General features: G+C 37.8%; 1 protein-coding gene across 1 annotated transcript in view; it reads right to left on the reverse strand.

The window, feature by feature from the left end:
• Window positions 1-4,716: 4,716 nt before the first annotated feature.
• Window positions 4,717-17,846, reverse strand: part of myh11b (myosin, heavy chain 11b, smooth muscle) — a 49,754-nt gene continuing 36,624 nt past the window's right edge. The window contains exons 34-42 of the mRNA XM_022665872.2: window positions 17,219-17,431; window positions 16,511-16,672; window positions 13,975-14,103; window positions 13,615-13,700; window positions 12,289-12,412; window positions 11,315-11,523; window positions 11,059-11,167; window positions 8,491-8,663; window positions 4,717-6,278 (exon numbers count right to left, since the gene is read on the reverse strand). Of these exons, the coding sequence (XP_022521593.2) occupies window positions 6,107-6,278; window positions 8,491-8,663; window positions 11,059-11,167; window positions 11,315-11,523; window positions 12,289-12,412; window positions 13,615-13,700; window positions 13,975-14,103; window positions 16,511-16,672; window positions 17,219-17,431 (1,377 nt within the window). The 3' untranslated portion in view covers window positions 4,717-6,106. The remainder of the gene's footprint in view (window positions 6,279-8,490; window positions 8,664-11,058; window positions 11,168-11,314; window positions 11,524-12,288; window positions 12,413-13,614; window positions 13,701-13,974; window positions 14,104-16,510; window positions 16,673-17,218; window positions 17,432-17,846) is intronic.

Below are 17,846 nucleotides of genomic sequence, written 5' to 3' on the forward strand. Positions count from 1 at the left end.
CAATTAATATATATTCCTTAGATTTATTTCCTGGATTTTCTTTTTAATATTCTGTCTCTCCATGTAAGAATACATCTACCATTAAAAGTATAGAATGATCATGTCTTTATTAGTGGGCCAACGAAGAAAATCAGCAAGGGATCAAATACTTCTTGGACTCAATGTATATATATATTTTTTTTTTTCATAAAATATTTACATAATTACATAAATGGTAAGGGTTAAGACTCTGAACCTACACTCACTTTTTAGGTGAAAGGTGCTCAACACGAATAAAAATATTAATATTTAATATTTAAATGTTCCTTTCTAAGCTGCAAGAACACAGTACAGGCTATGGGCCATTCCACTGAATGGGTGGCATTTGCTTGTTGTAACTCTTCCAAATTCAACCTAATGTTTCATCTTTTTTCAACTCTGAATCTAATAACATATATATTTAACTATTCAAAACATGTACTGGTCAATCTTAGGCAGCTTTACCTAATTTTTACAAGGTTTCTAAGGCAAAGATGGTTAAAATATTCTTAGTCATGTTACCAAAATAAAAAAGCATGTTTAAAAGCAAATGCAAATCCATTTTTATCTTTTTTTTAAGAAGATCCAAACTTGAAACTGATCAAATTTATTATCATGCAATTTATTAAACAAATGAATAAATGACGAACCAAGCATAACTGGAAAAGAGTGGTTAACATTAACTAATATTCACATTAATAAATCAATAATCCAGGGGACTCTACTCACTCCTGTTACTGGCTCTCACTCCTGTTACTGGCACTCAGTCCTGTTACTGGCTCTCAGTCCTGTTATTCTTCATGTTATGATTAACAGGACTGAATGTAACAGGACTGAGGTTTTAGCATAGAATTAGCAAAACATGACAAATAGGTAAGAGACGGCTATGCTGTAGCATGAGGACACTGAGCACATTCTAGTGATTTTCCCAAAATCTGTCTTTTAAAAATAAACAAATAACATTAGAATTACGTTATAGGACAGAGCATTGAGATTGACCTTCTCAGTCATAGTTACAACAAGTGAGGGAAAAAATGAGGGAACTTAATTTTGGTCATCCCATGATTTTCAGAAGGACAAACTAATATAATTTCCTGTCATAAATGTGACTTTTAGAATGTTCCAGATGTTTCAGATGGGGTAATATGTTATGGTAACAGGACTGACTGATAACCTACAATGTACAGTTTAACTACAATTATACATTTATAAAAAAAAAATAATAATAATAATTAGATTTTAATAATTGTATTGTGCACAGGTAATGAATGCTATTTTAAGCCTTCTAAGTAGTTATTATTATTACTTTTAAATGATATCTCTTACTTTTGCAATGAGGTCAATGTACAAGACACTATGCTTATTTAATAAAATATATTTTAAAGTTATTTTGTGTGCACATTTATACATTATACATTTATACAATTGGCATTGATTCGACGGAATATGCCCAATAAGAATAGAATTAAAACAGGATATATATAATTAATGTAAGTAAAGTTTAAAACAACCCATATGTATAAAGCCATAAAGTGTAAACAACGTAAATGGATGTGCATAAATACATCAGTTCTGACGTCAGCCTTCCCCGTTGTTTTAACGCATTAGCTATAATGATGGAAAAATTAAACCTTCTTTGGCTTTCTGGGATGGTATTTCATTTGTTTGTTTGTTGCCCTGGCAACGGCGATCCACAACGTTCTGTCTGTGACGTCACCGTGCGTTCCCGGTATAAAAGAGCGTGAGCGCGCGGTAGACTTCAGTAGTTCACGGAACTTCTGCGTAGCGTCACGTGTTCCGATAGAGCGGGTAAAATGAGCACACTGAAGATAGTAGTGAATGTACTGCTGATCCTAGTCGAAGTTCTGTTTGCAGCCTTTACAGGATCATTCTATTACTATAGGTGGGATTAACTCAAAAAGGAGAGAGGAAATAGAGGAGATGGAGGAGGAGAGAAGAGTAGATAGAAAATAGAGGAGATGAGAGGAGATTGAGGAGGAGATGGAGGAGAGGAGAGAGGAGGAAAGAAAATAAATCGCTCCTGAGAGAACATCTGCCCCTGAGACAGGAGAACAAAAAACAACTAGAAAAGTGCATTTTCTAAAGGAAACGCAGGATGATTGCAGCTAAAATGGCTCCCGCCGTTCACTACAGTGTTTGGTATCGTGTTGCTATGCTATCTGTGGTGGTTGCTATGGTGTTGCTAGCTGCTTGCTAGGTGGTTGCAGCAACTCCTCCATACACACACAGTACTGGAGAGCAGGGGACAGAAAGGGTTCTGTTATGGTGTCACATCAGTGTCAAAAGGCGGGGTCGCAAAAATACGCTCCCAAACTGTCAAAACCAACTTAAATTTTAAAAAGCAACTTTTTAAAATGTACATAAGCATGAATAGAAAATATGCCAAACTAATAATAAAAAAAAAACAATCACAAAAGGATTTTAAGACTACTGCCCAAACTGTGAAAAATAGTGATAAAGTTTTTAATAAATTACTTATTCTTATTGTTAAAAATACAGCGTATACACGCGCACATGTGTCCTTCAGTTAGCAAAGGTGGCCAATGACTGTAAAAGATTGGCCATGTGGATGTACTGATCATGACATACAGCTTTTTGAAGTTTGCCTTTGACATTCTGAAAAGCCAAACCCGAAGCTTCTCTAAACATTTGTGGAATTACTTTTAATCCCAAATAATCCCTTTTTTCTGTATTCTGTTTATTATTAGTTACGTCCAAGTAGATCACTTACAACCTAAACATGTTACTCCACATTACATTTACTGTAAAAAATTCTGCGTGAGAAATGTCTGAATTATATACATATAACAAAAACTGGGGTGGGTTTCCCGAAAGCTTTGCAACACTAAGAACTTCGTTAACTCTTACTTAAGATTGATCGTTAATTAAAGAGTGTTTCCCAAACCCCTGCGTATCTAAAGTATTACGTAAACTCGCTCGCAGATTAACGAGTAACTCGACCCAGTGGTTATTCTGGAAGAAGTTCTTTAAGGGAATTCTGCTTGCAGTTCAGCACCTTAAACACCAGGGATTGCCAATTGTGAGGGAGAAAAAAATTTATTTGAATCAATTATATTATATTATATTATAATGCCAACTTTTTCTGTAGCTTGTGGTCTAATCTACAGTTATTACAGATAACAATTAAACTATTTACACATTAAATCACTGAGTCACAGATTAATCTACAGTTATTACAGATAACAGTTAAACTATTTACACATTAAATCACTGAGTTACAGATTAATCTACAGTTACTACGTCTAACTGTTAAACTATTTTCTCTCTCTATGGCTCTGGGTCAGGGTCACCTCCCTCAGCGAATGCTATTGGCTGATATCTACAGGGGCACCACAAGCAGACTGTGCACTGGACCTACAGTACAATGAATTATCCTTATAGCATGGAAATATATTGTGTTGTCCTTTAATTTCTGGCCTGGTGGGAAAGTTACTCCACATTGTTGTCTGAATTATATACATATATGACAAAAAGTGATCGGTTATCACCTAATGTTTAAAATAATATAACAGATTTGGTTATTATTATTATGCTCAACTATACTGTTATTCTGCGTTAATGTTATTATTATTATTATTTGCACTTTCGTCGCTGCGCTTTTTGTCCCGCATTTTTCGAGATATCGACACCTTTCCAACTCCAGATTGTGCGGCCTGATGGTGCGATGCATGCTTGTATACAGGTTTTTGATCGGACGTACAGTTTTTGTAAAAAAATCGTAAACGTACACATTTTTTTCCCTTTGAATTTTGAAAGCCAGTGTATGTCACATTTTTGAAGATATGAAGGTGAAAATCGGACGGCCTATACAACTTATTGACTCTTCTCTGCGCAGCAAAAGCAGCAAGCTGGCTGTTTCTCCTGAAAGGCAGAACTTTCTCCCTGAACCGGCTCCATGATTGGTACAAGCAGTCGTCATCTCACGCCTCGACTACTGCAATGCCCTGCTAACTGGCCTCCCGGCCTGCGTAGTAAAACCACTCCAAATGATCCAGAATGCAGCAGCACATCTGGTCTTCAACCAGCCAAAACGGGCTCATGTCACCCCGCTGCTCATTGAGCTCCACTGGCTACCAGTTGATGCTTGCATCAAATTCAAAACTCTTACAATCGCCTACAAGGTGATGTCAGAACAGGCTCCTTCCTACCTGCACTCGCTCCTGAAGGCTTACGCTACCTCCCGGCCGCTGCGCTCCTCCAATGAATGTCGCCTCGCTTTGCCAAACACTCACACAAAGCAATCCAGACTGTTCTCATACAGAGTTCCCCAATGGTGGAACAAACTACCTTCCACTACCAGATCAGGAGAATCTCTCGCTATCTTTAATAAACTCCTGAAGACAGAGCTCTTCAAAGAGCACTTACTCTCCTAACACCTCTAACACACTAACTACTTCTAACCTCATTTCCTTCTTCCCCTCCTTCACTTCTCTATCCCTTTATTTCCCTTCGACCTCCCTTAAGCCCATCTAAAATGGTTTATCTTAATTCCTATTACTTTTGTACTTGACTTTTGTAAGTCGCTTTGGACAAAAGCGTCTGCCAAATGTAATGTAATGTAATGTAATGTAATGTAATGATAAGAGATTTCTCATTTACACAGCGGCCAGTGACGTGTCTCCTCATTAATAGTACAGCTGAGCTGAGCGAAACTGTCATTTTGGGGGGGGGCACAAATCCACCTGTTTCTACGCCAACAGTTTTCAGAACTTTTGGTTGGAATGTACTAAGAAAAGAAAAAAATCAGAACAGACTTTTTCTTGTGAAGATTCACCATTTTAATATAATAGCAGGTGTGAACAGTTGACATAATAAATTGTGTAACATTTTTATTATAATAACTACTGCCAATAAATGAACACATTATTTCAAACTATTGAACCCAAATTAAACTGCATTTTAAAATAAACTGATACTCCTACCATTTAATGATAACGCGCATTTAGAGTAAAGTGACAGTCTACTGTAGGAATAGCACACAAGCATATCACACTTAAAATAAAGAGATTATTATTTAGACTAAAATTCAGTATTGTGTTAGAATTAAGAACAAAGCTGCAGCTGCTGAGCAGATCCCAAACATTTCCCTGCAGACAGATACCAGTGGGTTTGGATGAGGGTGAGATGGGATTAGAAACAGAACAGTAAAGAAAATGTGAAATAAATCTGTGTAACCAAGTTTACTTGAAATAAAATCAGTTTATTTTTGTATAATAACATTATTATTTACTGTTTAATAGAATGATCTATTAAATACAGTCTCATTTTGATTAAAAACGGTACATTCTGCTCCCTGATAATAAAAGATTGGTTAATTCTGATATTCTGATTTACTGTTAAAATCTAGCAAAAATTATATTTAAATTAAAAAGTGACTTATTCAATTTAACTTTATTTAAAACAATATAATGTTATCAGATGACAGAGCATCTGCAGATCCTTAAATAACTTCAAAATGCTATCATGTCATAAATCCATCTCTCAAAGGTCTTTAAAAAAATAAATAAAATTTGTTTTTATTTTTGTGCGTTAAATTTCAATCATGCTCATTTGTTTTAGATTGACATATTTTACTGATTAATGGCGGACTGAACTAAACAGAACAATCTGCATTATTTATTTATAGAGAGGCACTTTAATTTGGTAAATTCATTACCTACTTTTAGCAAGCAGAGACCTCAATAAGGGCTGTTTGGCACTTAATCCTTAAAAAAGTATTTAAAAGTCTTACTTTTATTTTACTCATAATTGTGGATACCTGGAGTTAATTTAAATCTAAATCAAATGTACCGTAATTATGGTCTATGTTGAATTATGTTCATGAATTATGTAGGTTATATCATCAGCATTTATTTAATTACCCACATTTAAAATGAAATTGTTAGTCAGGAGCGTTGTTGAATTTGTTATTTCTGTTTTGTTTTAGCCCATATTGACTGGTTAAGTTACTTGTGTTTGAGGTTTTATAGAATAGGTTTTTGTTTTTAATAACTGTTCATTGTTTCTAATCCTGGTTTGTGAAGGTACAGGATGTGGTCACTGCAGGTCATTGCAGGTCATTCTGAGTACTATTGATTGGTTCTGCAGGTTCTTCAGGTTCAGGTGCTGCACACAAAGCTTCACCCTCCTCCGGAATCACAGAATTCAAGATCATGCTCCTGCGTGCTCCAACCACAGGCCGCCGGGGGGAGGGGCTAAAGGACGAGTCGTTTCCACGCCTGTAGGGTGGAGAAAACAGTGGACAGATTTCTACATTAACTAAAAGCTGCATTTAAAGCAACTCAAGTAAAGCTTGATCATTTAGGCATGCAGTTAGCATCATGCTAATTGGTGGGCTATAACACTAGGCAATTGTTTGAGCACTTTTGGCCAAATAACACATTGTGTCCTGTTTTTTTAGGGAGCAGCTATAAACAATAAAACAACATTTTAGGCATATCCTAAAGCAGAAAAGCAAAGGCTGAGATATTTTTTTAAATCTAAAAACAAGTAATTAATGGCCATAAAGCAGGAAAAGGCTATAAGAAAGTTTCTATAGGTTTCTACAGTCCAGACTCTGGTTAAGAAATAGCAGTTCAGGGGAAGAGTGGCAGTCAAGTTCAAACCTGGAAAAGAGAACTAACTGCTCTTATACTGGACAAAACCAACATATGACTGTGCCAAATTTTTAATTGAAAGTCTAGTTAATAAGATTGTTCATACACAATCTTCACTGAAACAGTCCGTAAGATTTGGAGTTTTGGGGATTTAGAAACCTCTCTGGTGAGAAGGTGTAATTTCACAGCGCATGTGGAAGAGCACTTAAATAGGTGTTAATGTAAAGGAATTGCTGTATGAAATTCTGTGGTTTTAAGTGTATTTTTTATTGATAAAATACTGTCAAATATAGAAATCAGTTACATCCAACAAACCTACCAGACCACTCTGTTTTTAGATTTAATATATTAGATAGTAGATGTTGATGTAACGCGTGACCAGACGGGAGGCGGACGTAAATGCGGGTAAGACAGACTTTAATAAATAACAAATAAACAAATAAACAAACAGGGGAATAACGAATATATATATATACATAAACAAACAGGGAAAACAAACAAAGAGCTAAACTAGACAGATAAGTACAAACCAAGGTAAGGGAATATGTACAAAGGATAAATACGTGAATATATACAAATAAACAAAGAAACAAACAGGCAAGAAACGTGACTAGAAATATACAAGAAATACATAGAGCGTAACGAAACCGTGAACAAACTATAGTAAACGTGGCGAGACAAACGACAGAGGAAGGTGCAAAGACCGACCGAGGACAAGGTGGCAGAGGAGGGCTATTTATAGTAACATGAAACACTGAACACCTGGGGAAACAGGTAACGAGGGGCGGAGCTACAAATTACACACACGTGATGGAAAAGTACTAGAGAAACACACTAGGAAACGGGGAAAACACAGGAAAACATAGCGAGGGCGTAACAGTTGAAGGGATCGGACCACGGCTTTAACTCAAAAAAGTTTAAAATATGAGTCAAAATAAAATAAAACTCTATTGCTAAACTGCAGAAATATCATAGACTGTATATAAGTATGGACAGGACGTACCCATTCACTCTCATTATGCCGTTTTGAAGCCAAAATATAGCAGAAATGAAAGCTGCCATCATGCGTGTGCTTGCGCAATAAAGCCAAATAGAGCCAGAACAGGAGCAGCAGAGGTGTGACTGCACAAACCCCGCCCACATGTCTGAAATCCCCGTATCAAGGACGCTCACAGTAAGTGCGTCAATCACCACATCACCACACCCCTTTAAATATCACGAAATAACTCCTATAAAACCTATTAACTGTAAGGAAAAACACTGGGGGTTATTAACACAGGAGGGGGGCTTGCAGAACGTACAGAACACAACTTCCCAAAAAAATTATCTTGGATGTGCAATTTTAGATTAAACATTCTGGCATCTCCCATTCAAATAAATAGAAATAGGCGGGGTTAAAAGTTGTACTGGAGCCACCAGAGGGGGTAAGAGACGTAGTGACTTCACTTTTCAACCCCTGTCGTCCTGTCCATACTTATATACAGTCTATGTAAAAGATTCATTAGGAGGAAAAAAAGGATTTAATGAGAAGAAGCCCTTGACAACTGTGAAGCGTGAGGGTGGATGTATCCAGCGTTATAGTTGTGTTGCTGCCAGATCACTTGTAATAGTCTCTGCATTAAGATTAAATATCTTATTAGAAAAAGAGGCTTTTTTTATTTACTGTTGCATAAAAACAAAAAAAGAAAACAATGACAAAACGTATAATTTGGTCAAGTGTGCCCAAGCCTTAAGAAAAAATAAAAATTTTGAGGGCCAGAAGGGGTTAAGTGGGAGTTAGTAGAGTGAATGCATGCATTACATACATCACAGAAAGGGCTCACTGCAGAACAACCTGAGTTTGCTCTTGAGAGAGGACACCTCTCGGCTCAGGGCGTCGTTGGCCTCCGAGGCCTCGTCCAGTTCTCTCTGCAGCTTCCTGCGTGCGGCCGCGGCTCTCTGAGACTCCTCCTCACTCTCCTCCGCCTGACGCTTCAGCTGCTTCATGCGGGCATTCGCCTTCTCCGCCTGCAGGAGAACATTTCCAAACATCAAACCAACATCAGAAAGACGTTCAATTCTAACGTCAGAGAGATGTTGAACTTTTAGTGTAATGCTGCAGGCCAGCCAGTTCAACCGGCCGCCCTGATATAATATTGTTGTTTTTCGGTTGTTAAATTGAGCAAAAGGCAGAATTTGGCTTCTTTTTCTCCAGCGTGCTAGCTGCAGTTACATACAGCCGCCTGTAGATGGTGGATTTTAACAGTGAAAAACCCCATTAAAACACAACGCTGCGCAAACGCTCTCAATAAAAAGGAAAAACACAGAACGTTTAATTTAGACTTCAATATAATATAAATAAAATAAGATAATAAAACAGAACATAACATACAAAATAATTTATTCATCACCCTGTGGAAATCAGACTGTTCCAGTGTGCCCATATAAAGTTGTCCTTAAAGCAATACTATAATAATTATTAAAATAATAATAGAGAACAGGAAAAAAAATGTAATGTCAGATGTAAGATACAGTACCTCACACTAAAGAGCAAATATTACTTTTGATATTTTGTATAATGACACTGGAAATTGTACATCAATAAATTATTTTTTTGTTATGTTCTGTTTTATTATCTTATTTTATCTATATTATATTGAAGTCTACATTAAACTTTCTTTCTGTGTCTTTCCTTTTTATTCTGAATGTTTACAGAGTAAATAGTTCCATCAAGAAAGTTGTAAGTTTCCCGGCCGTGGTACAAATTAAACTTTCTGTGTTTTTCCTTTTTATTGAGAGCGTTTGCGCAGCGTTGTGTTTTAATGTGGTTTTTCACTGTTAAAATCCACCATCTACAGGCGGCTGCGTGTAACTGCAGCAAGCACAATGGAGAAAAAGAAGCCAAATTCTGCCTTTTGCTCAATTTAACAACTGAAAACAACAATATTATATAATTCAGTAATTAGGTATATGTCAAATAAATTACGACTATAAATAAACTAGTTAGCGTCTGTCAGGGCGGCCGGTTGAACTGGCCAGCCTGAAGCATTACATATGAAAGCAGAGGCTCCAGCTGATGACTCAATCCCCCATAACCCGCCTTTCCATATTGGCCACGCCCCTCTCCTCTCCCACGCCCCCACGTCAAAAAGGGGTCAAAATAGACTCGCAAACAAAACAGAGGACCGCAAAGAAGGGAAAGTATTGCAAAAAGAAAAAAAGGAATGCGAAGCGCAAAACGCAAAGAAAAATTTGTGTTGCAAAAAGATTCATTGTAAAAAAATATTACAAGTGAAAAAAGTAACTTATGTTCTCTTATTTGTTTGCAATATCAGATTTTTTTTGCAATTCCTGGAGATTTTTTTTGTGACAGTTGTATTTTCTCGTCAGCATTAAAGACCCCAATTTGACTCCATAGGGGTGAGGGGTGAAACAGGATTGGGACTTTAAAATTTGGTTGGAAATTAATATATATGAGTCATATATTTTTTCCAAAAACAGCAATGGGTTCATGCTCCAGCCTTAGCGCTGGAGAAATTTGGGAATCTAAGCTTACTGTAAACAAACAGAAGCGCTTTACTCATCCAAGGAGAAAAAGCTGTGTAGATTTACATCCAGCACTTTTTGGACTTTAACAGAAAGTCTTTATTATAGTTTTGTTTACTTAGCTTAGTTTTTACTTGACTTAGTTAGCTACGCCCCCCACCACAACCCACCGGTGAGACCTGCTGAATTAGAAGTGTCTCTTAAAATGCGCCTTATAATGTAGTGCGCCTTATGTATGAAAATAGAGCAGAAAATAGACGTTCATTCATAGTGCGCATTATAATAGGGTGCACCTTATTGTGGAAAACTACACTAGGTTATTTACATTATTAAAAACTTTGAGGGCTTTGGAGACTCCTACAGGAAAAGCAGCCAGTTCAACCTCTACTCCATTTAAAACTTTAGATCAGTAAGAGGAATCAACCCAAATTCTGCATGTTTTAAATTGTTTTAAAAACCTGACAACTATAACAAAACAAAAGGTTTGGAGGCCATGAAATGTTCGTATTAAGAAAAAAATATTGATTTTAAAATTAAGTTTAGGAAAGTGCAATTTTATGATTTTAATTCATTATATTTTGACAGTTGTAGATTAACGTCAATATTTTTTTATATTTTCTATCACAATTTGCAATATTATTAAAATATTTAGAAGATGCAAGATTTGGGTTATTTACTATGGGGTGAGCTCCGGAGGACACTATTCACTATATCTATTATCTACTGTTATTACAGATCATCTGTTTATGACCCATCATGCAGAATAACTGCTGTTTCTTATATACAGTATAACAGTGTGGGCAGTGCTGTCTCTTATCTCTTATAGTTTACCAAATGCAAATCATGAGCTCAAAATTCTCCATGCAAATTTACTTACCTGATCTTTAAACTGCTCTGCCTGCTTTCTCTCGTCCTCCATCTGAATGGTCAGATCCTTCAGCTTCTTATCCTTCTGACGCAGGTTTTTAACAGCAGCCTGTCTCTCCCTGCCCCAAAGACACCAAGATTAACACTTACTGGCCACTTTATTAGAAACACCCACCTTATGACTCTAATCACTGGCCACTTTATTAGAAATACATACAACATTGTGCTTCCATTAGAAACATCTACCCTGCCTCTACTTCTCTGACCTGCTCTCCTGCTCTAGTTGCTCCTCCATCTGGTGCAGTTTGGCCTCCAGTGAGGTGATGGAGGTCTTCAGCTTGGACTTGGCCTGTCCCTCTGCTTCCTGCAGCTTGGTCTTCAGCTCCTTGTTCTGTCTCTCCAGCTGCTGTCGGGTGCTTTCGCTCCTCTGGGCAGCAGCACGCTCTGCCTGCAGCTCCCCGTTCAGCTGATCCACCTGCAGATAGAGAAGTGTGTGGATGTTTTAATGGATGTAAAAATGGATAGGATAGCCCTCCTGAGCTTAACTAGGCCTATGCTAAAGGAAGATAAGTCCCCACATTACTATGCAGTGAAGCAGTGGAACTGTGCTCTCTGGAATGATGGTGCTCTAAGATGGAGGACATGTTACTGTACTACATGAGGCCCTGCCAGCATGCCATGCAAAATCTACGATGCAGCATGTATGATAAATTACAATACAGGATATGAATGAAGAAAACCTGATAATTAAAAACATAGCATGCTGTATATAAAGTAAACATCTAGCTGTGTATCTAAGTCAAGACAACTGCACTCTTGGTGGTATTTTACTGACTCAGTAAATGCCACTAGATCATGCTGTTTGAGATGAAAAAATAAAGTCATCATGTTGCTCCTTTATTACAATTTTTTTATAAAATAATTAGCAGAAAGACTTTTTTTGTTCCAAATAATATCCACGTTGGACATTATTTATTGGAATCTAGTTACACAACAATATAGCAGAGGTGACAATATGATAGGATAATTTTAGTTGATTAGAAACAGGTGGATTTGAGCTGTCTGTGCTGGATGGGGCTCAGATTACAGTTTAATATGATACGTGTATGATTTCTGTACCTTACTGAGCTATGAAGCTCAGAATACCAACATGTAGGCACAGCATATTCAAATTAATTAGTCACAAATTAATTTCTAATTAGTCTATGCCCACTGGTACAAACTCTAGCATTTTCTGTACCTGCTGAATGCTTCTCCTGAGCCGCTCGTTGAGGGACTCTATGTTACCCTGTTCCTCCTCCAGCTCTTCCTCCAGATGAGTGATTCTGGCCTCCAGGCGGCGCTTCTCCTCAGATGATAATGACCTGGCAAAAAGGCAAAGGAGATGTTAAAGAAACCTGGGGGAAAGACGCAGGGCCCTATTTTAGTGATCTTTATACGAGCTGTCAACCGTGCACTGTGCAGCTTGATTAAGAGTGTGTCAGTGTGCCATTCTCTGTAAGAACCAGGTGTGCACTGACTTTGGCAGACTGCAATTTTATTGGTGCTGTGAAGGAGAGCGAGCAGATCATTTATGTGAACAGCAATGTTATTTTATTAAGTGTTCTATTAATTGTTAATATAAAAGTTGGGGTTTGCACACTGCTGCATGTCCATATGTGTGTTACGAGATAGCAATGAACGCCTGAGTGTTGTCAGGATTCATAGCAGTCAGTGGTGCACCTGTGTTTTCGGCCGCCAAGATAACAATACTACAGATATTTTCCTGAACACAGCTCACTTCCAGACCAAGAGATACATTTATAAACTCCATCGCTATTTTAGTAGTGTAGGTTAATAGAATGAAAATATACTGTTGGTGGGGTGTAAGATAGCAATGGAGCGGCTGGTGGAGCAATGGAGACCTCAGAAAAGGAACCTCAGAGCTCAGTAACTCATTCATTTACACTGACAAAAACTAACAACCGTATATAATAACTCGCTTACATCCTCTGAAGGCATTTCTCTCAGCAGTGTCTGACTGAGTGCGCTCTCTCTCTCTGACTGAACATAACCTGAAATTGTATTCATCTGCTCTGAAAGGAGACCGCATCACACCCACCCAGATTAAAATGATTCTTCCGCATGCTCTGTAAAATTACCCATTCTCACCAGTGAGGGCCCTAAATTCCCCAAATCCCATAACTTATGGACAGTGGCGCAAAAAGGGGGTATGCAGCGTATGCGACGCATAGAGGCGCTGCACTAGAGGAGGGTGCCAAATCGCCTGGCCTTCCAGTAGCCCCGAATGGTTTCACTCAGCTCAGCTGTATTATTAGTGAGGAGACAGGCCGCTGTTCGGTATGAATAGAAAATCTCAGCCAGTTCAAGGATAAAGTTCTGTCTTTCAGAAGAAACTGCCAATCAGCTTGCTGGTTTTGCGGGGTGTGGTGGGCTAGAAGGGAAGCCCCGCCCCAGCACCCCCACCGCCTTGCTGGGGGGGATTTTTAGATAGTATGTTAGCATACACCTCAAAAAGTATGTAGTTGCACCCTTGCTTATGAACATCAGCTTTAAATACACTCACTTGCCAGAGTTGTTGGACAGCTCCTCAGCCAGCTCATCTCTCTCAGTCTCAGCCTGCTTACGAGCTCTTTCAGCTGCAGCCAGCTCCTGCGGATATATTATACAGGTGAGAGCTACGCCCCCTCAAGGTTAAACCCTATACTTCAGCACTGGGACCGAAAAAAGAGTTACAAGGAATATTTTACTTAATTATGTTTTGATTATGTTTATTTACAGGTTATTTCATTATGCAGGAGTTATTTTGCACGATACAGTACATTCTTCAGAAAAAAATTAAAATCCTATGTTTGTCCAAAACTAACTACCTACAAAAGGGAATTTTAAAATAATAAATGGTGTCAGAGTTGCTCTAAATGTATACCTCCTGCAGGTGTATTATGTCTGCCTCCATTGTTTTGGCCCTTCTGTCAGCTTCTCTTGAGCTGGAGAGCGCCTCCTTGTGGGCATTGCGAGCATCTTCCAATTCCCTCTGAGAGTCTTTCATCTGAGCCTGTGAAGAGGAGAGTTAGTCTGTTCCACAGATCAGCACACCAGAAGCTTTTTCAGGACAAGGTTTCACTCTTTTCACATAGAGGTTAATGTAGTGCTCTGGTGGATCTAGGATTTTTTCTAGAGGAAGCCAGTAAGGGGCCATCAAGGGGCCACAATATTCATAGAGGGGCCAAAGCATTATTTCACCAGTCACAACATGTTCAAACACTTGAATGTAATTAAAAAATGTACACAACACAACCGATATTTTTTACAAATGTTAAGAAGCAAGAGGAAAAAGTGCATGTTCAAAAATGAAAAAAAAGGAAAATATTTATTTTTAAATATAGTTGGTTATTTTATTATTCTTTGCAGTGTTCGCGTATGGATGTAGTCGGTCTTTACTTTCATTTTTGTGCGTTTTTGTTGATTTTCTGTGATTTTTTTAGTTTTCTATATGTATATAATCTGCAATTATAATTTGCAGCTTTTACATTTTTGTGTAAAATGTCTGGCACAAAATTAACTCTCCTTAAAAATCTCCTTACCAATTTTACATGCATTTTACACAAAGTAGCATGTGTGAAAATCCAGCATTTTATTCATTTTTTTTAATCATTTTATGAATACTGTCAATTCAAAACATAAATTCTTTCATACATAATCTCTCTTCATAAGCATCAATAATGCTAGACATTCCTAATTGGCTCAATGTATAAAGACTAGCCACTAGATTTTTGCATTAAATTGTATCCAACTATAATCTGATCATTCTCAGGCAATGGACAGAGTGGCAGAGTGAAAAGATGAGTGACAGGATAGAGGTGCTTCAAGGGGCCAATCAGATTTAAACTCTGGCCAATGCCCCTGTGGCCCCGCCCCTAGAACCGTGAGTGATGTAGTAGATCTGCTACGATGGTAGATAAGGAATCAGTTGCCAGTTACAGTGTTATACTGTACTGTTCCACAGCACTAGGTTTAGTTATATACATATATATATATAGAATTTGTTGCCTGTTTTATTGCACTGTGGGTAGACATTGTGTGTATTTTAGGGCTGGGGCGACGCGTCGACATAATCGACGTCATCGATTACGAAAATACATCGATTTGCATAACGCGCGTCGGCGCGTCGTAAACATGGCGGTGCCTGTGGAGAGCATGGACTCCGGAGAGCAATCTCCAGCTACAAAAAAACGCCAGCGGGCATCTAAAGTTTGGGAGCATTTCACGCAAAAGGGCAACAATGTGGTCCTCTGCCATATGTGCAAAATGGGGATGGTCTATCACAGTAGCACAACTGCTATGCAGGAGCACTTGAAGCGCAAACATCCAGGAGCACTATGTCAACAGAGTCACACAGTAAGTTACCGTTTACATCAGGGTCTCCGCGGGTGTCCTTAAAAAGACTTAAGGCTGTCTACCAAAGGTTTTAAACCTGCCACAGGCAGAAATTATACATTTTTGGTTTATATGTGTGCATGGCATTTCGCAGTTTCCAGAAAATGTAGCATAATTAATAAGTTCAGGTGTTTAGCTAAGCTAGCTGCCTTAAGTTATTTTAGCTAGAGCCGTCGGCGCTGCGGTGTTACACCGTTTTCTGTCACCGTCGGAATTTTGTGACCAGTGCTCACGGTTATGAGCGTTCATTGGCAAAACGGAAGCTTTCTATACCTACACCTTACCCTCAGCCCTAAACTTAACTGTTTTGGCCAGTCGGGGTAAACATTAGAAACGAACACGTTTCGAATCGGCCAGTGCACCGGTCTGCTGAGAACTACTTGCCAGTGGTCACAAAATCTAGCGGTCACAGAAAACAACACACGGAGGTGGTGTATGGGAGCTTATCCATTTTTAGCGTAATAGATCTAAACAACGTGTTGTACATGTAAGTGATTATAAGTGTGGGGTTTGGTTTAGTAGGCTTGTGTTGTTGTTGTTGTTGTTGTTGTTGTTATTATATATAAATATAGTAATTTATCGTTTGCTTTAAAACGTAAAATAATAGTTATTTAAATATGTTTCTCAATAAATAGATTAGTCGACTAATCGAAAAAAATAATCGTTAGAATAATCGTTTAAAAAATAATCGTTAGGGACAGCCCTAGTGTATTTATACAATTGTAATGTAATATATTGTACAGTATTGCCTTAGTAAACTGCAATTTATGTGAATTAATGTGTATAATGTGCATTTGTAGTAACGGTGTACAGTACTGTACAGATAATGAACATATAATGATAAATGGACATAACTTAAAATAAATTTAAACCTCTATTATTTTTCTGCAGCCCACCTCCCCTTGCACCCCCTACTTTATAGAACTGTAATTTTAAGAATGTTACTTTTTTGGCATATTTAATTGTATTTAAACACTATTTGAAAGTGTCTGTGTCTGAATGCTGTATGTAAACTTCTTATTCACCTGAGTCTTTCGCAGTTGTTTGACGGCCTCATCCCTGCTCCGGCTCAGAGCATCAATCTGGTCCTCCATGTCCTTGACGTCGCCCTCCAGCTTCTTTTTGGAAGCTGCTAGAGAATTCCTCTGCTTTCGTTCATCCTCCAGCTCAGCCTCCATATCACGCAGCTGCACAACCAAAACATATTCAATTCATTATTTCTCTTTATTCATTTTCTTTATTCATTTACTTATTTGTTTTTATAAGTTCTTCTCTGTAGTGCACTAAATATCATTCATCTTACAGGTTATCAATAATATATAGACTATTCATTGTACATTTTATCAGTAAATAACAATAAGAAAAAGAAATACCTCTTAATTATACCTAAATTATACATAATATTACCTAGTTAGTACCAATAATATAGAAACCACAGACTTGAAGACATTTTGCCCAGTTGACAGACATGGGAAGGGGGTAAATCACTAGATTAAGAGAAAAAGGATTATTTGACTGCTGCGGAATGGAATCACATTTATCTTCTTTAGAAATGAATCCACGTTCTATTTAAGAACCAATACAAATCTATCCTTCCAATCTAATACTGTAATCACTTACATATATAATCATTACCTTTACACATATAAAGTTATATTCAATTCCAACATTTATTTTTTGTCAATAAGTTTAAATATAAATATGGTAAATCTAAAAATATCTCCAGTGTTTACCTGCTTCAGCACCTGTCTCCTCTTCTCCTCTCCCTGCTCATCCCTGCCCTGCAATTCTCGATCAAACTGGGCTTTCAGGGCCTGCGTGTTGACCTCCAGACGCAGTTTAGCATCTTCTGCTGACTGCAGCTCATCCTCCAACTCCTCCATCTGCGTCCTCATCTCCTGAACATGAGCCTCCAGCAGACGCTTCGCCTTCTCCAGCTCATGCACCTTACAAATCACACCAGACATACAGCATGTTTATACAACATCCATTTTTATAGGTACAGTGAAACTAGCCATAGCAATAGTTCTGCACATGTATAATATTTAGTTACTTAATACTGTGTCTTTATGTTCTCATTCTATCATTTTTTCATTTATTTTAAATTGTCTAGTTGTGGTCTCTAGTATCAATAAATGCCATGTGAGCTGGTTTCCTTCCAGTATAACGCTGCTTTAGTCCAGTGGGGGTGGGGAGAAACGATAGGATTTCATCTATTGCTCATGAATATTAATTCATGCAAACATATCGCCTCTGATTGGCTAGAAGCACTGCAAACACCAGGAGATATTTTTACACTAATAACAGTCTTTGTGTAAATGTGTAATGTGTAAAGCCCTGCTAAGTGCAGTTCAGCCACTG

This window comes from Astyanax mexicanus, chromosome 19, assembly GCF_023375975.1.
Source record: "Astyanax mexicanus isolate ESR-SI-001 chromosome 19, AstMex3_surface, whole genome shotgun sequence".
Lineage (NCBI taxonomy): Eukaryota > Metazoa > Chordata > Actinopteri > Characiformes > Acestrorhamphidae > Astyanax > Astyanax mexicanus.